Source organism: Bipolaris victoriae (assembly GCF_000527765.1).
Source record: "Bipolaris victoriae FI3 unplaced genomic scaffold scaffold_67, whole genome shotgun sequence".
NCBI classification, from domain to species: Eukaryota; Fungi; Ascomycota; class Dothideomycetes; order Pleosporales; family Pleosporaceae; genus Bipolaris; species Bipolaris victoriae.
Window position 1 is genome coordinate 1 of NW_014575325.1, and position 26,136 is coordinate 26,136.

Consider the following 26,136-nt stretch of genomic DNA (forward strand, 5'->3'; position numbering starts at 1 on the left):
GGGCGCGCAAGGATTTGGGGGGCCGCGGTGGAGTTTTTTTGACTGCGACGGCGGCAGACCTGATAGGCTTTTTCTTCTTTTTTCCCCTGCGCGCTGTACCTGGATTGTTGGTGGGTTCGGGTCTATCCACACACGCACACCCTCGTTCCTGGCGGTTGTGAAACACTAGGTGGAAATATGCTGTGGACTGGGGGGCTTGGGGCTAGGCTGGGGAGGCGGATTTTCGGATGCGTGACAGTTCAACGGTGGAACGGTTGAGCCGGTGGGGAGGGGAAAAGTTAGGGATATGGAAAGTGGATGCGTTTGCACGTTTATTTTGTTGGGCGTGGGGAGGGCATGGAAGAGGGGAGATGGGCAAAAACTAAGGTTTGTGCTTTTGACAGCGGATAGGGTGGTGCTGTATGCAAATGCAAGAAGGCCGTCTCGAGTCAATTGGTGGTCATGCGCACGAATCAGATGGCATTTCTTGTTTTCTCAATGCGGGTAGATGGGGGTTTAGAGGGCCAAACGGTGTAGAGAGGGAAAACAGCATCACTCGAGTGGGAATAGGAGGCGTGAGGAAATTGCGATGGTCGCTGAGATTCGGCATGGAGGATATTTTTTCTTCTTCTCTTATTTGTGAGCCATTTTCTTTGGGCGGGTGGCGGCTAGCGACGAACGCGATATGGGGGTCCTGTTTGTTTTGTTTTGTCTGCATTTGGTTTTTTCCCTTTGGCATAGTGCCGTGTGTAGTGGGCTTGTAAAGGGCGCTAAGCTGGATGTGAGGCTAACTATGGTGAGTCGGAGGGTCGTGCGAAGGACTAACTGTGGTCCGATAGTCCGCTCTCCCACGGGCGAAAAGGGCATCGATGCATGCAGGGATCAAAAGTAGGGCGGGAGGCAATGGAGCAAGAAGAAAAAAAGAGATTACGCCCTGCATTGCACCAGGGCGCAGCAGTGCATCAAGAAGGAGGGGGAGGAAGCAGATAGACGAGACAATGGTACTCTGCTCTAGGCGAAGGTCGCAGGTCGGAGGCCGAGTGATGCGCGGGTGCGGATCTTACAATGTGCCGAGGCGCTTATTCAGACGACGAGGCGGACAACACAGTCAGCGGACGCCTTTTGGTGCGCGAGCCGGCGGATAGCAGGCGTGATTGGTAACCAGGGTCTACATCAGAATGCGACCTTTTGCGAGCGAGGAGGGGGAGGGGGGCGGCATGGAGAGTCAGCGGTTTCAGGCGTGGCATTGTCGCGGCCCAAGAAAGGCGTGTCGGACAAAGAGGGCTGCCTACTGTCGAGAGCGGTGGAGGAGAAGAACATGCTTTGTGTTTATCGTCAAGGCTGGGATGCTCCTGGCGGCAGACGAAACATGACGCTGCCAAGTCACAGCGACAAGGTGAGGCTCGCCTGCACAGCGGTGGACTGCTAACGAGTATGTTGATATGATATGGTCATGGCGGATGGAGCCTCCGCCGCGATGCCATGCCATGCCATGCTGCCATCATCGGCGGTGTGTTGATGTCATGGCGAGCTAAAGTAGCGTCCAGCGCATTACCGCATCATCCTGGCGCCAGCCAACGGACGATTTTTTTTTCTTTCCTCGTTGCAGCGACGGGTCCCGTACAGTTCCATGGCCGATAGGATGGCCATGGACGATGCTGATGCTGATGATGCTGCAAGGGCATCGGTTGCTTCAGGCGCGCCATGCATGCGCATGTATGTACACTGCCCTGCTGTGAAGCTGTGGTGTACCAGTAAGTACGCCTAGTAATTATTACTTACTCTGCCCCGGGCTGTGTAAGTACCATAGAATGACACTACCGTCTCGTCTACGCAGCCATGGCACCCACGGTCGGCCATGGCATGCAATCCGGCAACACGCATCACGCAGGCATAATGGCAATCGAGGACAGCAGCGTGAATCTTGGAAGCAATAGGCAGAGGCGGCAGGGCGCCAGGGCTGGAAACGAGATTGGGTGCACCCTCGTCCTAGCCCGCTCCGTCGTAGCCGCTCAAGTCGCGGACCTAATTTGACCCCCCGGCGCCCTGCACGCCTCAGCCATCCGGAGCTTCCCCTACCAGGTGCCTGCCTAACCTACCTAACCTGCCTCTCTTAATCCTCTAGCCCGCCCTCTTCCGCCCTGCCCTGCCTACAAGCTTGCCTGCTCCAAACTTCCTCCCATTAAGCTCGTCGTCCCCTTGCACAAAAAAAGAAAATCTCCCCCAAGAGGCTCGACGACGCTCGCCCCCAACCAAACGCCCCCTTCCTCTTCCTCTCTCCCTCCTTCTTCTCCGCCGTCATCGCCCGAACTGCTGCCTCTGGTCGCGTGTGTTCCCGTCGCTCTACCAACCCGATTGCGCCACAGCCCGTTCCCCCAGGCGACCGAGTCCCTCCCTCTATTCACCATGACCAACAAGAGCTACCTTGCATTTCTTGAAAACACCACGGCTTCAGACATGCTCTCGCGCACCACCGTCCCGGGCCTCGCTGCCTTGCCCAGTCTTATCCCCCACCGCGTCCGCAGGAAATGGAGAGCCACAAAGTCCCGTATACGCAGTCGCCAGTCCGTCACCTCGTCCATCGCCTCGCTCGAGACGTCCTTCTCCCCCTCGGACACCCTGCGTTCGCTGCGCACCCACTCGTGGTCCATATACGACGCCCAGTATCTGTTCCTCGCCATTGTCGCCATCTTCTCCCTCTCCGTCAGCGAGGCTCCAGGGCCCTTTGCCAAGACGTTTGTTGCGACGCTGCTCATGACGGGCTTGTGTCTTCCCATTACTCGCCAATTCTTGCTCCCATTGCTTCCTACTCTTACCTGGCTATTCCTCTTCTCGAGCTGCAAGTACGTATTACTGCCTACTACAACCTTTGGTGACTCTGTGTGCTGACTACCATGTCTAGATACATCTCCGAAGACTACCGACCTGCCATTTGGGTCCGCGTCCTCCCCGCTCTCGAGAACATTCTCTACGGTTCAAACCTGAGCAATATTCTCTCTGCCCACAAGCACACCGTCCTTGATATCCTTGCATGGTTGCCTTACGGTGTTGTCCACTACGTATCGCCCGTCATTGTTAGCGGATGCATGTTCATCTGGGGTCCCCCAGGAACCCTTCCCATTTGGGCTCGTGCTTTTGGATACATGAACATCACTGCCGTCCTCATCCAGATTGTTTTCCCATGCTCCCCGCCATGGTACGAAAACACCTACGGATTGGCTCCCGCCAACTACAGCATTCACGGCGACGCTGCAGGTCTCAAGGCCATTGACAAGCTTACCGGCATCGACATCTACACTTCCGCCTTCCTTGGCTCCCCCATGGTCTTTGGCGCTTTCCCCTCTCTGCACTCTGGATGGGCTACTTTGGAGACCCTGTTCATGGGACACGTCTTCCCCAAGCTGTTCCCAGTCTATGTCTTCTACACCATGTGGCTGTGGTGGTCGACCATGTACTTTTCCCACCACTATGCCGTTGACCTGGTTGCCGGCAGTCTTCGTGAGTTTTCAACTCTTCATTTTCGTCTCAATCCTTGCTAACGATATCTCCAGTCGCCGGTATCTGCTACTTCTTCGGCCGCGCAAACTTCCTGCCCCGCCCTCAGGCCGACAAGGAGTTCCGCTGGGACTACGACTTTGTCGAGATTGGCGACCCAATGGACCGTGCTGGCTACAGCATGCTCGACATCTACGAGGAGTTCCCACCCAATTCTGATTCAGATGATTGGGCTACCGGTTCATCGTCATCCTACTCTACTGGCGGTCGCAGCCCAATTGGTGCTCGTTCACCTACTGATGACAACCAGAGCCTCTGGGATGGAGACACAGTCGGATCCGATACCGAGCACACTCTCCGCAAAGACTAGAGCCACACCCATCTACACCTTCCGCCTCATAACCTTACACCCATCTCTAAACTCGCACATCACCTAATAATCTCCCCAGGTGACGGCCTTTACGACCTATGCATTTGACCGGAGTTTTTTGTTTTGCGCAGCATTTCAGCGTTCCATGGATAAACATGGGCATTATGGTATAGAAACACGGGCGTCCTCTACAGTGTAGAATGACGACATGCATCCCTGTTCAGAACCACTCGATATTTTTTTCGTAGTGGATTTCTTCTAGCGCCAGAGAGCGTGGTTTTATTGTAACCCCACTTTTTTCTTTTGATACCCAAGTCAATCGCTTCCTATTGGCAGCTTTTTCTATACAAGAAAAGTTCCATTTTTATACACGTTCGCTTCAGCGCTCAGCCGCTCAGCCGCTTACCCTTTGGTACGCATGGCATATCTGTCCATGGGCAGGTCTTTCTTCTTCTCTTTCTGACGATGATGTTGGGATAAGGGTCAAAGGGGGGGAAAACGGCTGGGATTGCATTGGTTGAATCAACGCATGGATTCCGACACGTACCGGAGCAAGCACAGGGCCCTGGTGGAATGAATTTAACACGGGCCTTTTGTTTCTTCCTTTTTCTTCCTCTTCCTCTTCTTCTTTTTTTTTACCCGTCTGCAATTGCACGGACGCGGTTCATACCACATCACACACACCCTAACGTAATGCTTAATGGAAATCAGTCATGGTTGAATGAAATCAAACAATTCACAAAACATGACAACCAATACAATTTGGTACCAAAGTCTCCATCTCTCTCTTGTGTGTGTTGTCTGCCCACCATAATGCTGACATGTGAAACGGGATCGGCGTGACCTTGTCCTGTTCGCGGACAAGTGCTTAGCTTACGTTATTCATCCTTGGGGGCTGGACCTCTCAACAAGCATGCTTTGCTACTTACTTTACCACACTTGTGTACATATGCAACCCACCATGGCTTACTCAGGTGAGGTGGCCTGGCTGATTAACTCCATCTACTTACTTACTAGTCGTAGTAACAACCCAAAGCACACGAGAACAACTTGACATAATGACCGACCAAGTAAGAACGTGTGTTGTCCAAGTACCTACTATTCATATCTTTCCAACCCCCCTCCGTAGCTGAATCTTAGGACTTGTTTTGGGGGGGGGTTGCAGCTTACACAGATGAGATGCGGAGATCGTTACGCTCGCTCCTATCAGCATAACAGCATGTAAGCAGCCATTGAGCTGAAATCAACTTTAAAGTAGTAGGAGCTTAGATTTGGATTTGGGGAATCAGCTCATGTGGGGGTGTATAGTACTACTACTTAGTCCACTTTAAGCTGAGATAGGAGTCAGTTGGTTGGCTGATTAGAAGCGAGTAAAACGCTCAGCTCTTCTCGGCCTTGAATGGATTGATTGATTGATGGGGGTCTGTCTGCTTTCCAATCATCACCTCTCTCTTGTATGAGGAAGTGCTTGCATTCGCCAAGACAAGACAAGTCTCCACGCGGAACCCGGCGGAAGACTTGTGTATAATTGCGTGCTTGACTAGTGCAATTGGCTGATGATAGCAAGCTTGGTTATGAGATGGTCACACGACTACTTTTTTTTACCTGTTATCTCAAGTATCGTAGTATCATTCCCTTAACCTACCGCATGCATGCATGCATTGCATACACTTTGTCATACACAGATAAGAACCATGTTCGCTAGCCGCCTATGGAATACTCACTCACACTTCCCAAGAGGCTACTCTTTTTTTTGTTCCCTGCCCCCGCTAACCCAAGTACACGTACAACCCACACCACTACCCAGCCTAGAACAAGTCGAGAAGATCCTGGTTACTCTTCTTACCCTGCTCACCACCTGATATTTGCTGGGCTGGCGGTGGCGGCTGATTCGTCTCCATGCTCATGCTTGCAAATCCATTCATAATGTCATTATTGCTCATTTGACCCGCAGGAGCAGCGGGTGCACCACCTCCATCGCCGAATAATCCTAGCAGGTCATCCATATTGGATTGTGCTGGAGGCGCATTTGCCACGGGTGATGATACGCGTTGAGGCGTACCGGCAAGGCCTTCCAATCCAGACGCCCCGTGTGTGGGCTGCTTTTGCAACGAAGCAGGTGCAGAACCATCGAAATCAATGTCCAGGAGATTCTCCACGTTAGTGGGCGCTTGTCCACTAGCTGCGGCGGCAGCTGCAGCTGCGGCAATGGGATTCTCCCGTGCTTCTTCTTGCTGCTCCTCGATTGCCGCTCGTTGCATCGCCTCCGCGCCGAACCTGCCCTGTCCAAGGAAGGCCTCTGGTGGCTTGTGGTAAACTGACGCCAAAGTCGACAGCTCTGCAAGCAGGTTCTCCAGCAGTTGGGGAGGCAGTGACCGTATTGTCGATGTAATCGGAGGCTTGTCTGAGAGTACAATTTCCTGATTAAGTCAGTAGTTGTCCAAACCCCATATTTCAAAAATTGCATACCTTTGTTATCTGTGGGTCACTGGAAAGCAGCCGCCAGTAGACATAAGCTCTGTCCCGGATATCTGGGTTGTCATTGTCTGCTGTAGCGGCTTGTAGGACCTTTGTGACTAAGCCCTGTGCTTGATCTGGCTTCTTCAAGAACAGCTTGACGACAGCTGTGAGGATCTGAAGTTGTGTCTGGACACTGTTAGCTTTGCCCGCGCAGACGTATCACCAAAACTTACCTGAGTGAACTCTTCAGCAAATGTGTCAACGAAATTTGATAGAATCTCGCCAGCGTTGTTGATCTTCTCTGCATACTCTCCAACAATCCAGATGAGAGAAGCCCGTGCATTCGGCTCATCCAGCTCGTCTATGCACTGGCAGAGTGTCGGTATTATACCCTCGTATCCAGGATACTTTCGGAATATGTCCTTGATGACAACAATCGCCTCCTGGACGACATAGTTGACCTTGGTGTTGATAAGGTCGAGCAGTGTGTTGACGCACTTCTCGCTCGCGCTTTCGATCTTGATGGCAACTTGTCCAATGGCCTTGACGGCTCGTCGCACAAAGTCCATGTCCACCTCCATAGCGTACTCCTTCAACTCGGCCAGTAGTTGATCCACGTTCTTATCGTTTGCTATCCGCACCATGATTTCAAGCTTTTGCATCTTCAAGTATGGCGGGTCGTTGTATTTGCAAAAGAAAACACGCATTTCCTTGCTGAGAATGTCGGGCTGCTTCTGAAGGAGGAGGTCAATGTTCCGTAGTGCAACGTACTGTACTTCTGGTGCAGACGACACGAGTGTAACTGTAGTATATCAGCAGCGATCACATGATTTCTCAAATTCAATACGCACCTAGCGGCGGTGCCATCTTCTTCTGGTACGACTTCATCATCTCAGGTGAGATATGCTTCATGTGCAAGAAGACGACCTTGACGGCTGCCAGCACCACACTGGGATTTACATGCTGGAACTGCGGGACAACCCTTTCGCAAATGTGCTCTGCCTCCTTGATATCCGCTGCCTTGTAGTCTGCCAGAGTGGTGAGCAAAGTCACACGACCCCACTCTGTGCACTCGTTCAAGGCCAGAAGCATCTTCTTGAGTTGTGACGAGGTAATGACGAGAGCCTTGGTTTCCGGGGCGGTCTCCTGAATTTCCACCAAGGCTGTAACCGAGTTTGCGACGACCATAGGATTTGGGTCTCCGACTAGTTCCTGGAGCTGCTCGAGGAAGCCATTCTCAATGCACATGGCGGGAGCAAGATCGAACAGCTTAGCCACACATAGCGCTGCGGTCTTTCGTACATATGGCGATTCGTCTCTCAGCGTTTTCCGCAAGGGCTCTTCCATGTAGTCCGTCATCTTATCAACGCGAATACATCCCATTGTCCGTATCGCCAACGCTCGTATGAGGGGATTCGGGTCTTCCGAGTCTTGAACAAAGGTATTCACGGCGAGAATACAGAGGTCGGGGTGTGATTTGGCATAGTTCCTGAGGCACAGAATCAGTATCTTGGTAGTACCCCCGGCGTCGAATGCACGCACATGAGGTATAGATATACCAGCTTCTTCTGGTCCAAGTCGGCGGTTGCGATATTCTTCAGTACATCAGGAAACAGCGCAGACACATCCTTGCCGAGCGTCATTGACATGATGGTCTTTTGAATGGCCTCTTTTCTGCGACAGTCTTAGTGCTTTGCTAGCCTTTTTACTATCCATCGTGGTACCGGGCGCTCACCGTTCGTAGGCATATTGGGAACTAGAGGCAATCGTCAGTTGTGAACAGCTGTACTTGTGCCTGGGGTAAAAGCGTACACCAGACCTGCCCGCAACTCGAATGTTTCTCCCTTGCGCGGCGGCGCAAATGCACCCCTTATCCTATTGACAGCCATATTTGTTGTAAGAAACGCAGCAGCCGATTGCTCAGCCTAATAAGCCAAACCCCTCCGATTGCGGTTCGTTCAGATGTGAATGTTCGTAGACGGTCGATTCGAGGCGGGTGTCGTGATTCAGATTCCCTGATCGTTCTGGACACAGCAGTCGGGAAATTGTCGTCTTTCAAAGTCGAGTGGCGTCGCGGGGGAGTGAATTGCTAAAGGGACAATGTTGGTGGAGCTTCGCGACTGCCACCTTGATGATAAGGCCCGTGCGTTGGGATGGCATCTAGCCCAACGCTTCGATGCTTTCGCCGTCGCCGTCACTCCGCTATCACAGGAGGATCATTATGGTGAGTTGACAAGGGGAATAGTTACTCTAGGTCATGGTTCTGATGCAGACTGATAGCCTTCTAATTTGCCAAATCTACGTCGGCTCTTTGTCGACGCGCGTAGCGAAGCCGAAGAGAGCGCGTACTCCAGAAAGGCTGTATGTTCTTGCTCAGGCACGCGATAGGCCTCAATTGTTGAGCTGATTGATACTACAGTTCTACAACCTCGCCATTTTCATTTCTTCTGTTGCTGTATTCAGTCTGATGGCTCAGCGCATGGCTTCTGCAAAGACGATTACTTCGTAAAATAAAATGCATTGTGCGAATGGCATGTTCACCAAGTTGCACAATGATTCCATTGCCATGGAATGTGATGACGGTCTGGTTCTTTTGAACACACCAAGAACTTGAATTTATCACTTCCCCAAATCCAAAGTCCATAATAGATGCGTATGGGCTGACGTGATTTTATTCCATTTCTCAATACACAAAATGTACATACTAGAACACACATGGACAGCAATGTGTCATGTTCGTCCAATAGCCTCAGCAAAGAACCACCACTTTGTGAGAAACAGGTTTAGTAAGTACCCTCATCAGAGCACCCGCAAAACCCTACCAAAACAAAAGCAAAAAAAGCCCCTTCGCACATCATAAATTCCCAATCCTTCATTGCTATAAATCATAAGCGCAAGATAAAATCATAAAGTCCGTACGTTGCCAAATCTCGATCTGCCCCCCCCCCCCTTCCCCCTCGGCTATGTCGTTCATCCAAAACCCAGCGCCTACCTACACCCAACCCAGTTTCACCCCGAGACACACACACCCTGCCAACCCACTCCCTCCCTTTCCCATCATCATCATCTCAACCCCCCCAAACCCAGAGAAATAACGCAATCAGAGGTTGCCCTGCATCGGAACGTCCTCAGCCCGAACGATGCTATTAGCCATGCCGGGTAAAGTGTAGGAGGTTGTCGCGATACATATGCTGCAACACCTTCCTGCCTGATCGCCATCCAGGTTTTGTCATGTCTGCGTTCGTCATAGTGCGACGCATACTACGTTTCGGTCGGATTTATGAATAGTGTGCTAAGGTGGAAATTTATGCGCCGAGGAAAAACGGGAGGTTTTTTGACTAGTAGTAACTGGAACCCTAACAATAGTAAAGCTAGGGCTATTGTTGTTGTGTGTATGTGTGTGTCAATTCTGTCAGAAAAGTCTGCCCCCCCCCCGTTCTTTGACAGACTTGACGTAACGTTATTGTTGTCACTATAGGAAAGTGGCGAAGGGAAGGAAGGAAGGAAAAAATAAAGTGGTATGATTCTACATTTCATCAATTCGCATAGGGCAGTGGGATATTTGAAGGGGGAGGGATACAAAAAGAGCTACATAGGGCGCAAAGGGAAACAGGATGAAGAAACAAAGAAGAATAAAACAAAGAAAAAAGACTTCTCTCTCGCTCGCTCGCGCAACCTTTAGAACCAGTCCAATGAAGCGCTTTTGCTTCAATCTCCGTAGAGCATTGACATTCCCTCTCTCTATCTCTTCCTCTTCCTTTGCACCCTACCCTTTGCTCCCTACCCCCCCCCTCAAACCATCATTCCCATATGTGTGTATGTATGCTGTTTCTGTGTGATTGTTTTAAAACTTAACCAATGGATAAAAAATTTGGTTCCTGTTGTGGGATTTCAAGAATAAAAAAGCCATCCATTATAGCGGCGTATAACCGCTCTTAGACTCCAAGCCTCACTGTGTTGTTACCAACCTCCCCTAATCATGCGTTACTTCTACACTCTCGTCAAATCCGCCTGGCGTGTGGGTATGGATGGAGCCGTTTATGCGATGTAGTGGCGGCGGGAGAAGCGGCCACGACCGCGGCCACGACGTCCACCGAAGCCACCTTGACCGCCCTGACCACCTTGGCCTCCCTGACCGCCCTGTCCTCCTTGACCCTGGCCGCCGTTCTGACCGTTGTTCTGACCGTTGTTCTGTCCGTTGTTCTGTCCGTTGTTCTGGCCGTTGTTTTGTCCATTGTTCTGGCCGTTGTTGTTGCCACCGTTGTTCTGACCGTTGTTGTTGCCGCCATTGCCGCCGACGGTGAACCTTACACAGTCATCCTGGCCACCACGCTGAGCAACGGGCATGATAACAGGCGCATGGTTGCTGGATGAGGTAAGAGTGCAGGCACGGTAGACGCCATCAGGAAGACCATCAGCAAGGTCGGCGGTGAGTTCACCCTGGCCGTTGGCAGCGGTGTTGACACCCTTGAAGAAAGCAAACACCTTTGGGTCAGGAGGGTTCGCGGTGTTGATGTCGTTATTCAGGTCCTGGACAGTGATGTGCGTGTGGCCAACAATATTTCCGCCCTGCAGAGTCTGGGGAGCAGCGTAATAGGTGTTGTCAGGGTTCGTAAACGAGCCAGCTACCAGATTGTTGGTCTTGACGGAGAATGTGATTGCCTGGTTGGCCTGAATAGTGTCACCATTCTTGGGGTTGGTAAAGACAGTTGAGATCATGTTATCGACAGAAGGGATATCTCCATAGACTGTGTAATGGTTAGAAAATGATGCAGACATGAGGAATAGAGCACACTGACCAATGCCGTTACAAGAACCCTCACGGACCTGAAGACCGTTGGTCTTGGTCTTGCCTTGACAGAAGTTGATAAAGTTGGCATCATCGCTGGTGATGTTAGTACTATAGACACAGGGAATTGTGGGTATGAAAACTTACGTGTTGGAAGGAGCCTGTCCGGCCTCCGCTTGACCTCCAAGTCCGTTGGATTTACTGGCATCCTGAACATTGTCCGCGTTGAGGCAGAGTGCGTTGTTGTTGCCACCGTTGTTGCCGCCGTTGTTATTCTGGCCGTTGTTCTGACCATTGTTCTGTCCGTTATTCTGGCCGTTGTTTTGTCCATTGTTCTGGCCGTTGTTTTGTCCATTGTTCTGGCCGTTGTTTTGTCCATTGTTCTGGCCGTTGTTTTGTCCATTGTTCTGGCCACCGCCCTGTCCACCAAACTGGGCATTGGCGACACCTGCCGCGAGGAGAAGGGGGACGAGAGTCGAGAACCGCATGTTGAAGTCTTGAAGTGAGATCTGGAGTGAGGAAGAAGATAAAAAAGGGTTATAAGGAGTGGCGATCCGACTGGCGGTGGATTACAATAGGGAGCAGAGAAGAAGAGACAGATACGTTCAACGTAATCTGGTAGAAAATAATTAAGAGGAAGAGAAAGGAATGTAACCCTCAACTGCAGAACCGGATTGTGAGAAAAAACAAGCGACTGATGATGGCAAGAAGTCAAATACTTGTCGAGGAAAAGGTCCCTTAAGTGCTTGGCGATGTCCATAGGCTAAGGACAGCAAAAACAACCTGGCAAGGCGGCTCCTCGTTCCTTGGGCATGAAACCCGCGATGAAGGCAGACATGTCTCACACCCACATACTCCGGCAAACATGGGCTCACGCACGGGGCGCAATTGACTGAGGCTGTTGTGGCAGCCACGCCGATACAGGAATGCGCCAGGCATTGAGGAGGAGACGCGAGAAACGGATGGTGTTAGAGGTTGGCCATGTAAAGCACAGAGTGCCGCGAAGGTTGTTCCCGCTAGCCGCATTCGGCTACGGCCCTGCCTCATTGGGCTTGACGCTGCATGGCGCCAGGCACTTTTGCCGATCCTCCTCGTTTTCGAGCATATTGTAGTATACCCCATATAATGCTTTGACTGCGTATTCAACGGTAACCGAGTGCGCCGCAGGAATGTGTAATAGATCCCTATAGCTTTCACCAGCGTCGTAACTAGCCTTGCGGAAATTAGTTGTAGCCCCTCCGCCACGAATATGTGACCCATGCCTCCTCCTCGTCGAGCCTCACTACCACACTGTGGTGTGTGATGTGTGATTCGTGCATTATTGACAAGGCTAGTTGACATTGTCGTCATCTGTCAACAACGGTCGCCACAGGTGACAGGCGGAAGGCCCCAAGGCCGAAAACAGGCACTCCGCAGCGCTCAAGTGTGACCTGAGTCGCACTTTGCACACATGCACACACCAGCACTCGACAATGGCGGCAAAAGCAAAGCCCGTGTGCAATATCTCTGCCCTGTTATCAGCAGGTATTATCCAAGGCGCTAACCCACCCTTCCTGCTCTTGCATCGCCCACCAACAACTTGCAGGCTCCGCAGTGGATGCAACCATCGCCGCACCCGTATCAGCGTAATTCTTGTTTCTTGAAATCCTCCGTGCTCGCGTATACACAAAGTCTTGGTTGTATCTTTCTGAGGCTCGACCCAAGACTTTTCCAAGGGAACAGGTACCCGTTGCTCCCGCATTGGCAAAACGTGCCCTCTTCGGAAACGAAAAGCTGACACGCGTTGCGTTGAACCCGCACAATGCGTTTGGTGTGTACCTTGGGGAAGATTACTGAATCAACGTAAATTACCCCATGCGGATCGGCTTCAATGGGTCCCTCGGCGGGCCTGAGGCAAGGTGGGTTTTCAGGCACGATAGATCTACATCTGTAACGGACTTGCACAAAAACAACTCAAGTTGGATTACTCTGAAGCAGGCTGGTGACGTTGGCTGGGGGGAAAAAGGTGGAAGGCTGGCGCGATCCCTTGCTGAATAATTTCGACTGCGCTTGTTGTCTTAGACTCTAGCCACGCGTTATTCTTCGGAACTGCGAATATCCATGCCTTGGAATTGTCGAATGCTCTACCATGATCTAGAAGACGCTACCTTTGCGATTTCAGACAACCACTTGCCCCTTCATAACCTGAACCGCGCCACCTTCGAGACGGACCTCCGAAATAGACCCGTTTTCATTCATGTCGACATCGATGAGAATCTCGCTACGCCTCCCCATCTCTACGCCTTGCACGATCTCGTACTGGAACGTCTTGTTGGCTTCACATTCGGTCAGTGAGAGATAGGCTGCCAGATCACTGGCAGCACTTCCAGTAGCTGGATCTTCCAACGGACCCTCGATCATCCGCGTCCTCAGTGCCGTCACTCCTTGGTCCTTGTTTGCCACTCGAACAAAAAAATACATGCCAACAAAGGTCTCATCCCAACCTTCATCCAGGCCATTGATCGCAAGGGATTGGCCAGCCAACGACACCACGGCCAAGGCCTCGACGCTCTCCAGCTCAACCAGAACAAACGTCATGCCTTTGACAATGGAAACTATGGGGAAGTCATTCTTTACTTTGATCTTGCCCTGGCTATGAGCTTCTGCCAACTGAGGCTGTACTTTGAAGAGCATCTCGTTGGTATATCTCTTTTCATGAACGTGTCTGTACTGGTCAGCCTGCATGGAGCGCACTCGAGTTTGCATTTGTCAACTAAAAAGACAGACAGAGCACAGCATTGAACGAAGATTCAAGATAGCATCGCCACCACTCGGATCGGGTTGAATAAACCGAAATTCCAAATTCGCAAACACAGACCTGACAACAAACGTAAATAAGGGAATCAAAAACGTACACATCGTGAGGTATCGAAGCCTTGGCCGTCTTCTTGGCCACGTCGTATTGTAGCCGTACCGGTCCAGATTTCAAGCTGAAGGCAGCCTCGATGACGCCATGGTCCAGGCCCTGAGCCTGAGCAGTTCGTCCTAGGACGTAGCACGCCGTACCCACTGTGGGGTGTCCTGCGAACGGTAGTTCCCGCGATGTCATGAAGATGTCCACGGTCCATGCTAGATTGGCTTCACCCTCCGCATTCTCATGCAGGAAAGTTGTTTCGGAAAGGTTGAATTCTCGTGCAATGGCCTGCTTCTGTTCCTGAGTTAGTGTGCGGCTGCTAGGTATGCGCACAATGGCTAGCGGGTTGCCTTGGTATGGCTTGGAGGTGAAGACGTCTAAGGTGACAAAGTCGAGCTCAGTGCTTGTTGCCATTATGCAAGGAGGTGGCGACGTAGGCACTGTGTGGCAGATGTGATGGAAGCAATCCGATGTGCTCTGGAAAACATTTGTGATATGCACCTGCCCTGGTTGGGGTGACTCATCAGGAATACACGTAGGGCGCGCTGCCGACTCCTGCTGACCCTCCCCCTCCCCCATCTTCCCGCTAGTTGCCCACAGAATGCAGTCAAACACCCTAAACCTGGGGTATGGTTGTGGCTTTCAATGGATCTCCGGCACTCTACATTTGTTACCACTGGCAGGTGTCATGACGTATAGCTGGTATCGATAAGGACCCAGCGATGATGGCTGGTCCGATCAGTAATACACCTGGGAGGAGAGTGGGGTCTAGAAGGCACGAGGAGTAGCTAACAGGCACAGGATCCATTCATAGTATTTGAGATAATTGCCCATCTGGACCTGCACCGAAGTCGATCGGATTGTTTGCTTTTTTTCCATGCGTTGCGAGGGTCTGCTCAGCTATACTTGACCTACGGGAAATGCGCTAAGATGCGCTAGAAGCTATTAGCTGGCCTTGACGTGCAGCGTACCTGATATCGGAGGTTGGCCGACGCACAAGATTGCCTGTTTGGTAGCACGGCTTGGGGGGCTAAGCCACGTTCTTAGCTACGCACATACTTTGGACGCACATGGGAAGTTGGAGGTGTTGGAGGCAATACCAGACGGGCGTCCCCCTGAAGTTCGGTACTACAGATGACTATTGTGATGTGTGACGACAAGAGAGCGATTAAGTTCCTGGTAACTTTTTCCATGTCGGACGAAACTCCGCCAATACATGATAGAGCGCAGTGCCCCGCGGAGCCCCGTCAGATTGCGGAGAAGAGAGGTAGCCAAGGGAGAGTAATGATTATCCTCTAGCAACAAGCCAAGTCAAAGGGAGAGTAGTGACTATAGGGAAAAACCCCCGTAGCAATGGTAACATGGTGTTTACTTGAGGGGGACCCAGTGATTAGTGCTTTGGCGTGACGCGCAACAAGTTGAGACTTTACGAAACCGAGAGCGATGTTTGTCGCGTGCGTAGTGATGAGACGACGAGTCTCACGCGCGGGCCAGTTCCCTTATGGTTGGCAATGAACAAAGGCTGAGTGCACGATGTATACTCATTGGGGTGCAGCAGCAGCGGTTGTGTTGATATCAAGGGAGAGGGGGGTTAATAGAAGCTCTGACGAATCAGACCCACGGACGTTTGGCGGGGAGATGGTGGGAAAGCCGGGAAAGCGCGGAATGCTGGGCACCCCCCGCCAGATTGATCGCCACGGAGATTATTGCAACGGCCCAATATGGATTCGAATATGCATGTTTGGCTTGATGCGTCTGCGTCGGTGTACGCCGGCTTGTGCTGTTCACCAAGGCCGATGTCCGTAACATGAAACTGTCATCTATAGCTTACCTCGAGCGCAAGATGAGATCTACACCAGGAGTATGATTCGCTGAGACTACGATGGGCATGCTTGGATACGGAGTATCCCACTCGCCAAGGGATGACAGGTTCTGGACGGATTAGGTGAGGCGGTCCTGGCTGAGGCGACGACGGGGCTAGGCTTGGGCTCCGCCGGAAGCTCAAATGGGGATGCAGTGCGAATATTAAGACTGTGAAGACTATATTTTGCATTGTGTTGCGCTCTGGACGGCCGAAACGTATCGGCAATGCACTTGTTTGCAGCATGAGGAGCATGGTTGTTGGTGCCCAAGGATGTGCTTGCCAAAGCCTATCGGACTCGGTCCGACGGGGCAGCTAGCAACGTCGAACCGTGTCGTATTAGTGTGTAGCGTGGATGCACGAAGAAATTGCATACAAGACGGGATGGTGAGATGCGTGTATGCCCATTGTGGACACGACTGCATCTCTCGAGTGCTTTTTTGTCAGAGAAGCCGCGTGTGGTGGATGGTGGGAAAAGAAAGGCAGAGCGAGGGAGCACTTGCAAGGGCTGGCGTGGGATTGCAGACAGGGGGGTTTAGTGACGAGGGTGCAAGGGTGGGTGCAGGACGACGGCTGCAAGGTACACGGTTACATAAGTAGATGGTCATATGTAAGCGGACAGAGGGATGAAGGGGCGCTGAGTGCTATTAGAGCAGAGTAATAGGTGAAGGTCGTTTTGGGATGTGGTGCATGTCGAAGCAACTATTGGCGGGGCTAGGATGCGAGGGGAGGGTTGGGTTGCGTGCGTAAGTATGTAAGGACGAGGGTCCAGGCAGGACCAGTGACAGACGGGCTAGACCCGGCGACCCAGTGTAAGGAAGCAAATAGTGCAGCGTTGACAAGTGGCTGGGGGGGGGGGGGGGGTGTTAGTGGTGTTGCAGTCACGACGGTTGGAGGGATCATCAGGAGCAGGCCAGTGCAAGAGCAGCAGTGTTTGCAGCAGCCAGCACAGGCACACAGGCACAGACAGGTACAGACGCAGGCGCATGCTAGCGGTTTGGAAACAGGCACAGGCAATGCAATTTTGTGATTGGGCCGGGGCAGAAAATGGCGGGCGTTGAGTGGTGCATGGCGGAGCAGTCGAGGGGAGGGTGCATGAGGAGGTGCATGTGTAGTCTGCAAGGTGCGGCATTGACACGGTCGCCGTTCAGCGTGGAGTTTGCAGCCAAGTGGGACCGATGGAAGCAACGAGAGACAGGCAAAACAGTAGTTTGAGTTTGCCCTCGACACTCGACTCGCACGCCTTTGGGCTTTGGTCGCCCTGACTCGGCCAGGGAGGCTCGATACAGCCGGAACGATGGACCCTGCTGTTGCTGCTTGGCCGTCAACCCGCCATCCGTCCGCTCTCAATCTCAATCAGTCAGCCAGTCGTCAGCCCGCCAGCCAGAACGACCGACCGACTAAGGACTTGTAGTAAGTAGTATCATGATGATGCCGTGGCTCATGCGCAGCGCCGACGGCCGAGATGGAGGAGACGAGGCATGGATGACGTCGCAAGGGTCTGCGGTGGTGGCCAAATGAGGCTGAAAGGGCTGGAGGCTGAGAGGGCTGCGTGTGCTTGTGCTTGTGCTGGCTGGCTGCTGGCTGAGCGAGAGGGCTGCACCATTGTCTGGATCACGATGACGGTGCGGCGAGCGTGTTTCCCAAAGCGTAGTCTGCTGCACCGGGGCAGCGTCGGCGTGGAGCCGGGCAACCTGGGAGCGATGCAGCGCCCTAGGCCCAGCTGGTCATGGTTCTCGGGGAAGCTGGAAGCCCCTGTCACTGACGCCACTCATGCAAGTGCGACTCTGCCCATCACGGGCCCCCCGCGCAGGGATGAGGCCCGCTGCTGCGACCGTCGACTAGAGCAAACGCAAAAACCCTTTCTGTATACCTATCCGCGCTCTGCCCGTGCCTTGTCCTAAGCCTCCCCTTCGGCCACTACATACCCCAAGCTCCTCCCTCTTTTCTCCTCCACCACACCCATCTCCATCCGCGACCCGACAACGGCTGCGTTTGCCCTTCCTTTGTTGACCCTCGCGCCCACAAAGTGCCCGGTAACACGACTAAACGCCGACCCATCCCCACCCACTCTCGACTACTCACCACCACCAACCACCACCACAACAACAACAATAACAACAACCACCGCCGCCATAACAACAACAACAACAACGCAACCACAACCACAACCACAAAACCTCGACCACCGCATCTTGCTTGCTTGCTCTGCTTGCTTTTCTCCCCGTCCGCCTCGGACCTGGTTCCAGTTCCTTCCTTTTATCGGGCTCCGCTCCCGGTCGTCGCTTCCTTTCCCTCCCACCACACTGCGGCCCCCTCCCACCTCCCCCACCAAAACCCCACGTCCACCCAGTTACCTCTTGCTCTTCACCACCACTACCACCACCACCAACCAGCCACTGCAACTTCCGCGGCCTCGACTGCGCTGCCACACGCACTCTAGTGCTGCTGCGGCGTCGCCAATCTGCCAAAAACAAAAGGCGCCCTCGGTTTCCCCTCGCATTGACACACTACAAAGCCTTCGCCATGTCACCCAGTCATTCACGCAACGCCTCGGACGAGTCCAATCATTCCTCCATGGCCTATGTTCTCGAGCACGTTTTGCAATACCCCGGCAGCTATGACATTCCCCTCAAGACCATGTACGAGCTGAACCGCGTGGACCGAGCTCACCCGCTCCCCAAGAATCCATCCAGGTCTGGCAGCACATCCCCCGTCAATGGCCAATTCACCTGGAACAGCGCTGAAGCTGCGACCATGAGCTTCACCTCGTCCCTTATGAACCAGCTCAAGGCCCTGCCCACACGGACCAGCGCCCTGCCTCCCGCCTTTATCGTCAACTTTGTCACCCGCACCTTCATGCCCGACCCCTCAGAGGTCGACTGGAGCCAGGCCTTGACCGCCCTCGACTACCTCAAAGATCTCGAGACCCGCCGCCGTCGCGAAATGGCGACTACCTTTGAAGCTCTCGACGTCCACAGGGACACGTGGGAAGCCGACATGGCCCGTGTTGCGGAGACAGCTCCCGGCATTGCTCTGTGGATCAACAACCTCGAGGGCAAGAACCAGAAAGCCGAGTCATACTACGCCCAAATCTGGCTCGGTCTTCGTCGATGGGTAAGCATTCTTCCTAGTTCCCTTGGCATTGCTTCGTGTACTAACGCCAATTCGCAGATTATGATCAACCACCTTTCAGACGATGAGTTTAGCAAGCTCAACTGCATCAGCTACCTCAACACTCTGTTTCCTCCTGTCCACAGCCAGATGAAACTGCCTTCCCAATATCTGGATCACGAGGCTCTCAGGCAAGAGCGCCAGGTCTTCTTCGACATGATCAGCCAGGTACAGAGAAGGGGCCCGGATGTGCTGCTCCCATTGATCAACCGTGACAAGCGCCCCGAAGACGCTACTGGCTGGCCCTCTGTTCAGCGCATCGTCGACAAGTACCTTCGTGTAGCCCAAAACATGATCCAGGACTGCATATCAACACACGGCCCAGAGTCGTTTGACCGATACATGAATGGTCCCGGAAAAGAGAAGAAGCACGACTCTGGTGTCAGCTTTGGCTCTGAGCGCAGGCCGAGTGTAGGCTCGAGCGTGTACGAAAAGCCTGCGGCTGAGCCCGTTCCAAACTATGCAACCTCGACCAAAGGCCCCAGCAAGTTGGAGAGAATCACCCGCGAGTTCAAGCGCATGCGCGTCAAGCCTCGCCCTGAAGTCGAAGAGATTACTCGCATCAAGGAACGAAGTGCTGCCGACTACGTACCTCAAACCGGCGAGAATGCCGGCAAGAAATCACTTAAAAAGGCACGGTCGCTGGCAAGCCTCAGATTCGGCAACGGCAGCTCCGCCTCACTTTCGAGCCGAAAGGGCAGCGATGCTATGCCCTTTGACGCAGAAGAGATGAAGAAGCACCGCTTGATGTACGAGGCCTCAGTCAGCAAGAAGACCAATGGCCAAAACTAGGCGGTCCATGGATCGCCCACGACTCCATTACGAATTCACGACGAGATCGTCCGGTCACAGACCAAGGTCACATGTCAAGGGTTCCAAGAATGCTCCGGCTGTACCTTTCCCGGACCGAAGCCTGTACGCTGTCCATCAGGTGCAAGGAGGGACCCAGTGTCCACGGAACAGCATACTGGATGTGTACCGTTTCTTTTATTGATTACATATTGTTTAGTCACTTTTCTTCTACTTGTTTTTTCTTTCCTTCTGTTTCTCTTTCACGAGGCATGGGGGAAAATATGCCGAGGTCCTGGCTGCGGCCACGACCGCGTTGCCTCTGGGTTTAGCGGGCGTTATCATGAGAAGCATCAACCTTTGCGGGTCAAAATATTTTCTTTCTCCTTTCGTGTTAGTACGTTAGGACTTATGTGGTCTATGACGGATAAAGCATGGTGTTCAGGAACAGGGTGCATGGTAATGGCGCTGTAGCATATATTTGTTTTGGGGGGTGGCTATATTGCTTCTCGCGGGCTGTACAATACATTTACATCAACGTAGGCGTAAACCTGATTCAATGGCGGGCATACTTCAAAACATGGCAAGGGCGTAGTGTAACGCTGCTATCGAGTCGAAAGTGCTCGAGTAATGAAAAGATATCTACCAGAGTCAAAGAGGCCCACGCGCATACCGTTTTGTGTCTAGTCGTCATGGCGATCCTACGGGTGACTTCCTAATGCATGCAGCCTCGCAGTTTTAAGCCGAGCGAGCATGGGTTGGCGTCGGAACTGCATGGCTCTTTGGAGCACAAAGTTTGTTTTGCAGGATTCGCGTCAAAGCCGACTCAGAACCCTGGCAAATGGCGAGCTTGTTTTTTTCTTTTTCGTCACGCAGTCAATAGAACGGATGGAGGCCGTATGCATGTGCTGCTCCAGACAAGCAAGTAACCCTCCGCCGACCCGCTACGCCTTACCGCTTGCAGGCGCCCTCTCAGAGGTCCAGGCCGTTGCAGCACCATGTGCTATGGACTGACTTGTTGTCTATCGCCCTTCTCCACACGCGTTTGACGACCCTTACGCGAGGCGCAGCAACACCCGATATGACCGTTGACGACCCGAGTAATACCCCGGCTCCCTTCTCGTACGATGCCGGTGATGCTGGGGGTCGATCGCGCCTAGCTGTCCCGTCCGGACAAGTGGCGTACGCATCACAACCATCCGCCCCCGCCAGACGTGCCTTTTTTGATCCCTGGAACAGTTCCAGCACTGGTTATCAGCGTGCCGAAAATCGGCTGTCCGGCTCGACATCATGGCGCGCGTCACGTAACCTCAAGCTGGGGGAGCAATTCAAGGGTGGTCGGCACGGCGGCAAGAAGATCGCAGACACGGTCGGCGCAGGCAGCGACGACTCCGCCAACGTCGGTCTCCACAGCCTCAGGACCGGTGGACAAAAGAGTCTTGCCGAAGTCTGGGCCGCAGGCAAGTCGTGGAAACAGGCTTCCGAAAACAAGGGTAATATATACACTTTGTCTTGTTACCGATATACTATGTACCTAAGTTCTAATATGCACCCAGAGTCAGAGTTTGAACCAGATACATACTCCGAGAGCAACGTTTGTGAAGATACTTCGGTACCTCCGGAAAAACAGTTGTTCGCGGGCCTCTGCTTCTATCTCAATGGCTCGACTGCTCCCCTTGTCTCAGATCACAAGTTGAAGCAAATGCTCGCCACACACGGCGCCACACACTCTATCACCTTGGGCCGACGGACAGTCACACATGTGATTCTCGGCACGGTAAACGAAAGAGGAGGAGCAGGCGGTGGTCTTGCTGCAACCAAGCTTCAAAAAGAGATTGTCAAAATTGGTGGCAAGACCGTCAAGTTCATCAATGCCGACTGGTAGGATATGCAGCTCCTCCATGCAGCCACAGCTTAATTGTGTTGCTCGCCACGTGCTATGATATGTCGTGCTGATAATATGCAGGGTACTCGACAGCATCAAAGCCAATCGACGTCTACCCGAATCGCGGTATTCACCACTAAAGTTTGTGACAAAGTCCCAGAGCACCATCTTCAGCACGATGGGCGCCATGACCACCCCAAAGTCAAAAAATAAACAAATCTCAGGATAAGCCACGGCTGCGCAATGTGAATCTGCCGTTTTTTAATACCGCATTTTTTACAAAATCAGATCACATATCACGTGACAGTCATTGTGTTACAGGGTCCCTCCAACTAAACACACACACAAAACTTTATCGCCTATAAACTTTCAACGTTACTTCAGCATGCGCAATCCGCTGGACCCTTTTGCGCCTTTCAAGCCACATACACACAGGAAATGGCCCTACGCAAGGGAGGCGGGGGAACCGGGCACAAACAACCGTTCGTTGCAAGCCGTTCTAGCCGTTTACTACCCTGAAAGTTGACGCTCAGCTTTCTCGCCTCCCCTTACCTCAAGGCAACAAAAAAACGTCTCATTTCGCGCATATGCATATCACGAACGTCTGTTTCTCCATAGGGGTCCCCGTACCCCTCCCTCCCTTGCCTCTCTCAGCTGCGGTTTACCCGCTTGGAAACTTTGAACCCTTGCCACACACGGCATACTCGGCATACCTCACGGCAAGCCCACGCAAAAAATCGCCCATGTTTTACATAGATAGACTCTTCGTGTTTTTCTTCGTCTCGTGTACTAAGATCTAGACCCTTGTGCCTATCACTTCGTTTTCTTCCCTTTGCCCCGACCCAATCGACTGGACGGCAGAAGAGGGGGTGTAGGCGATACGACTACTGAATAAACCTTCCGAACATGGTATTCTCTGCATACCCTTTACACGCACGTAGCGTGAATACAACGTAGGTTGGTGCAAAGTAAACACTCACATACGCGCATTACATTCCTCACTTGGAAATCGATCTTCACCCCCTCCCCCTCCCCCTCTCTCTCGCTCTGTCTGCCCTTTCCACCCCCCACGCTAAAATGTCTAGTTTGGACGATCTCACGAAACTATAATCTACTTTTCCTTCCGCAATCTTAAACTTTCACTGACAACTTATCCGAGCGTTGGTTTTTTTTCCTCTCTGGCCCTTTAGAACATGCGTTCGCTTTTCTTCCGCTCTAAGCCATTTTTTTGTTACCTGCTCGTATCCGCTGTATGAGTATATTATATATGTATGTGTGTACCTCGATACGGTGGCGCGTAGGTGCTTCTCCTAGAGCGATGGTCTTTCTGCTATGCGGGGGGGTTTTTTTTAAAGGAAAAAAAAATACCCGAGACGAGACGAGAAGAGTTTACCTTTCACTTTTTGATAGGCTGCTGTTTGCGTTGCTAAGGGGGATGAACTTGACGTTTGTTTGATGCTGGAGTATGCCTCTTGGAAATGTACCGAAGTTTTTTTTTCCTTTCAAGCATACGGTTAAACGAAGACCAAAACAAATGATAGCTTTGTTTTCTTCTTCTTCGTTGTTTATATCCCTTTCTTGCTTTTTGGGTGGTTACCAGAGGGCGTGTGTACCTGCCGCACTTCCGTCGTCATTATTTCCTAGTGAAAAAAAAATCTCTTAGACGCCATTTTGTTCGCGTTTGGCGCTGGCTGGGCTTAGCTGGGGCTGATTCTAATGGTCTGACCTACTTTAGCTAGTCTAGCTGCTACCCTTTTTTGTGAGCTTGATTGGCTTTAGTTGGGCTGGTGGGTTTTTTTTTAGTTTCTCTCTATCTCTCTTTTTCAACTGATTGGGCTTAGCTGGCTAAGCTTGTGGCACACAAAGTTTAATTCCTAGCAAGGCAAGAAAACGCGAGGGAGGTTCTGGCTCTGGCTCTCTCTCTCTGTGTGTGTCTCTCTGTCTCTGTCTCAGGCGAGTGAGCGCGCTTTTCCTATTTTGGGGGTGTGTTTCGAGGGTACAACTTTGGTACCGTGGTTACAGCCAGCAACTTTCCCCCACACATTCCCCGGGATTCCCGCAACTGGTTGGGATGTGTACTCCGCGGGGAGGAAAGTGTCAGGTGGTGGGCTGGAGGCTTTTCTGGTTGGCTGACCTGGTTTGGTTTGGGAATGTTTAGTGCCTGCATGCTGCTGCCCGGGGAGCGCGAAGGGATGGGGTGATGTTGACTCGGGATGGAAGATGTATTGCAAATATTCGGGATAGGAGTGTGGATGATTTCAGTTTGGCTGTTTGCTTTTTCTTCTGATTTGTGGCTTGAGGCTTCGGACGCTCCGGGAATATGATATCCGAACTTTCTCGCCTTTCTCCGATACGTGTAGTAAGCTTGCATTCCTTTGTATGTAACCTAGTGACTCCATTTTTCCTCGGCCTTTGTTACAGGTAATTCTAGAACTTGAGTATGGCCGGAAATTATAGTCGTGATTCTTTCTCTGCATAACATCGTCTGTGAGGAAGAAAAAAAATACCCGCTAGAAAGTAGTGTTTTCGCATGTCCTTATCGCACAGCTTGGCCTAGTAATTACTTTACAGAGAAATAAAAGAAATACACAGCTGAAGTGAGACAGCACATATGCACGTATCGATTACGGGATGTACACGTACTTGAGCCGTCTTTTTTTGTCCTATGTGCGGGCGAATACTAGATGCTGTGGTACGTGGGATGGGTCCAATGTCGTGATGATGATGGATGTAGGGAAAGGAGAGGTGGAGCATATAGAATATTTATTCACGTAACATAGACAAGATTACCGAGTTACCTTTTAGCGGCATTGATATTGTCTGTATATTAGACCTGCAACTATCTTTGGTACAGTTCTACAGAAAATTAAGATATATTGTATATTTTATGGAAAAGAACATATGCCACGTAACATGGCAAACATTGCATCGTGCAGATCGAAGTCGACTACGAGCATTTCATGTGCATACATCTGATACAAACGCCACTGCCTATCGGTATCACAATCCCATAAACGCCCTTTTTCCTTGCCTCAAATATCGGCATGTGCTTGTAGATCCCAAACCAACTCATTAACCAGCAGTCCTCGGCTTGGACTTCGCCTCCTTCTTCGCCTTTGCAGCCTCCTTTTGCTTCTTCTTCTTGAGCTCAAGTTTTTCGTCGGCTTTGCGCTTTAGGGTAGCCTTTTCCTCGGCGGTCTTCTCAATCGGCTTGAAGAAACCCTCCAGCCTACTTTGCTGTGCCGTCTTCATGTTTTTTTGCAGCTTGGCCGCTCCATTTCGTACTCTGTCCTCGTTGAAATGTTTCTCTTCTACCAAAAACTTGACCAGTCCCTCCACATCTGGTGCTTCCCACTTGAAGTCACATTCTGGAGCGTCGGCAGGTAGTACGTCGGGCTCGAGGAAGAGAAGTCGTGCATCGGCAAACGGCCAGTCGTCGGGAATGGTGAGTTTCTTGGAAGATTGTGATTTGATGTGCTCGACTACACCCTCGAGATCCTTGTGCTCGCGGATGAGCTTGAGAGCAGTGCTGGGACCGATGCCCTTGATGGGGTCGAGGTAATCGCAGCCAAGGAGGATACACAAGTCGATGAACTGGAGGCTGTGAGTATAAAACCATATGATACAATGTAATCTGTCGTACCTGTTTCTGGTCCATTTCCAGACCCTCAAGTACCTTGTCTAGATGTATTTCTAGAATGGGCTCCTTGCGCTGCTCGCTAAAGGTCAAGTGTCGTAGCAGAATTGGCGATGCAAAAGTCAATGTATCCATATCCTCTGATGCAGCAGCATACACCTTTCCTCCCTTAGCCAGCGCAGCACATTGGGCCTCAGCCTCAGTTGGTGCAACAATATACGGGATGCCCATGAGCTTGAGCAACCGTTGACACTCCGCATTGTGTTCTTTTGTCACCCTGACCGTTCGTCGTGAAAACTTCTCGACATCTTCAGCCGTGCCCGTCTCCTTTGCTTCCTCTGCTGCAGCCTGTGCTTCAGTCTTGCGCTGGAATCGCTTTGCAAGCTCGCCGGATTTGAGCTTAGGTGGAGCACCGTCAAAGACGTAAAGGGGTTTGATGCCATTGTCGACCATGCGCATTGTGCGGTAGAACAGACCCATGAGATGTGATGTGGTCTCGCCCGTTTCGTTCATGAGTTGCTGGCCATCGGAGCGGACTGCGATGAGAAAACTGTAGATGCTCATAGATCTACACAATGTCAGGCTGGGTCAATCATGGTATGTTTGCATCGACGTACGCATCCTGGCCAAGTCAGTGACTGATACGATACAAAATAGTTATCTTGGACATACTATAGCGACCTTGCGACCAAACTGGTTCTTGATCTCGCCTTTCTTGACTGCCTCTGGTGTATGCTCATCGATGAGCTGGTAGAGGTGCTTAATACCCATTGCGGTCGATTGTAGTATGTATTCTGTTGGGTC

General features: G+C 51.9%; 8 protein-coding genes across 8 annotated transcripts; 4 read left to right on the top strand and 4 right to left on the bottom strand.

Annotated features, from left to right (window-relative positions):
• Positions 1 to 2,385: 2,385 nt before the first annotated feature.
• On the top strand, positions 2,386 to 3,844 carry COCVIDRAFT_39536 (hypothetical protein; the record flags this gene model as incomplete). Its single annotated transcript, XM_014699059.1, has 3 exons — positions 2,386 to 2,822; positions 2,882 to 3,477; positions 3,531 to 3,844. The coding sequence occupies 3 exons, from the start codon at positions 2,386 to 2,388 to the stop codon at positions 3,842 to 3,844; spliced, it is 1,347 nt and encodes a 448-aa protein (XP_014554545.1).
• A 1,808-nt stretch (positions 3,845 to 5,652) lies between these two features.
• Positions 5,653 to 8,193, bottom strand: COCVIDRAFT_17710 (hypothetical protein; the record flags this gene model as incomplete). The annotated part of the gene is made up of 7 exons (XM_014699053.1): positions 5,653 to 6,264; positions 6,314 to 6,490; positions 6,538 to 7,106; positions 7,156 to 7,793; positions 7,847 to 7,978; positions 8,040 to 8,060; positions 8,117 to 8,193. 7 exons carry the CDS (start codon positions 8,191 to 8,193, stop codon positions 5,653 to 5,655), a joined length of 2,226 nt encoding a protein of 741 aa, XP_014554539.1.
• Positions 8,194 to 8,480: 287 nt separating this feature from the next.
• Positions 8,481 to 8,813, top strand: COCVIDRAFT_28367 (hypothetical protein; the record flags this gene model as incomplete). The annotated part of the gene is made up of 3 exons (XM_014699060.1): positions 8,481 to 8,528; positions 8,585 to 8,665; positions 8,724 to 8,813. The coding sequence occupies 3 exons, from the start codon at positions 8,481 to 8,483 to the stop codon at positions 8,811 to 8,813; spliced, it is 219 nt and encodes a 72-aa protein (XP_014554546.1).
• Positions 8,814 to 10,342: 1,529 nt separating this feature from the next.
• On the bottom strand, positions 10,343 to 11,581 carry COCVIDRAFT_104633 (hypothetical protein; the record flags this gene model as incomplete). The annotated part of the gene is made up of 3 exons (XM_014699061.1): positions 10,343 to 11,052; positions 11,104 to 11,189; positions 11,241 to 11,581. The coding sequence occupies 3 exons, from the start codon at positions 11,579 to 11,581 to the stop codon at positions 10,343 to 10,345; spliced, it is 1,137 nt and encodes a 378-aa protein (XP_014554547.1).
• A 1,669-nt stretch (positions 11,582 to 13,250) lies between these two features.
• On the bottom strand, positions 13,251 to 14,400 carry COCVIDRAFT_104611 (hypothetical protein; the record flags this gene model as incomplete). The annotated part of the gene is made up of 2 exons (XM_014699062.1): positions 13,251 to 13,797; positions 13,988 to 14,400. The coding sequence occupies 2 exons, from the start codon at positions 14,398 to 14,400 to the stop codon at positions 13,251 to 13,253; spliced, it is 960 nt and encodes a 319-aa protein (XP_014554548.1).
• A 3,973-nt stretch (positions 14,401 to 18,373) lies between these two features.
• COCVIDRAFT_104570 (hypothetical protein) lies at positions 18,374 to 19,813 on the top strand (the record flags this gene model as incomplete). The annotated part of the gene is made up of 2 exons (XM_014699063.1): positions 18,374 to 18,964; positions 19,022 to 19,813. 2 exons carry the CDS (start codon positions 18,374 to 18,376, stop codon positions 19,811 to 19,813), a joined length of 1,383 nt encoding a protein of 460 aa, XP_014554549.1.
• Positions 19,814 to 20,891: 1,078 nt separating this feature from the next.
• On the top strand, positions 20,892 to 21,924 carry COCVIDRAFT_28371 (hypothetical protein; the record flags this gene model as incomplete). Its single annotated transcript, XM_014699064.1, has 3 exons — positions 20,892 to 21,303; positions 21,367 to 21,691; positions 21,777 to 21,924. The coding sequence occupies 3 exons, from the start codon at positions 20,892 to 20,894 to the stop codon at positions 21,922 to 21,924; spliced, it is 885 nt and encodes a 294-aa protein (XP_014554550.1).
• Positions 21,925 to 24,767: 2,843 nt separating this feature from the next.
• Positions 24,768 to 26,103, bottom strand: COCVIDRAFT_104673 (hypothetical protein; the record flags this gene model as incomplete). Its single annotated transcript, XM_014699065.1, has 4 exons — positions 24,768 to 25,289; positions 25,339 to 25,900; positions 25,950 to 25,954; positions 26,005 to 26,103. The coding sequence occupies 4 exons, from the start codon at positions 26,101 to 26,103 to the stop codon at positions 24,768 to 24,770; spliced, it is 1,188 nt and encodes a 395-aa protein (XP_014554551.1).
• Between the last annotated feature and the right edge of the window lie 33 nt (positions 26,104 to 26,136).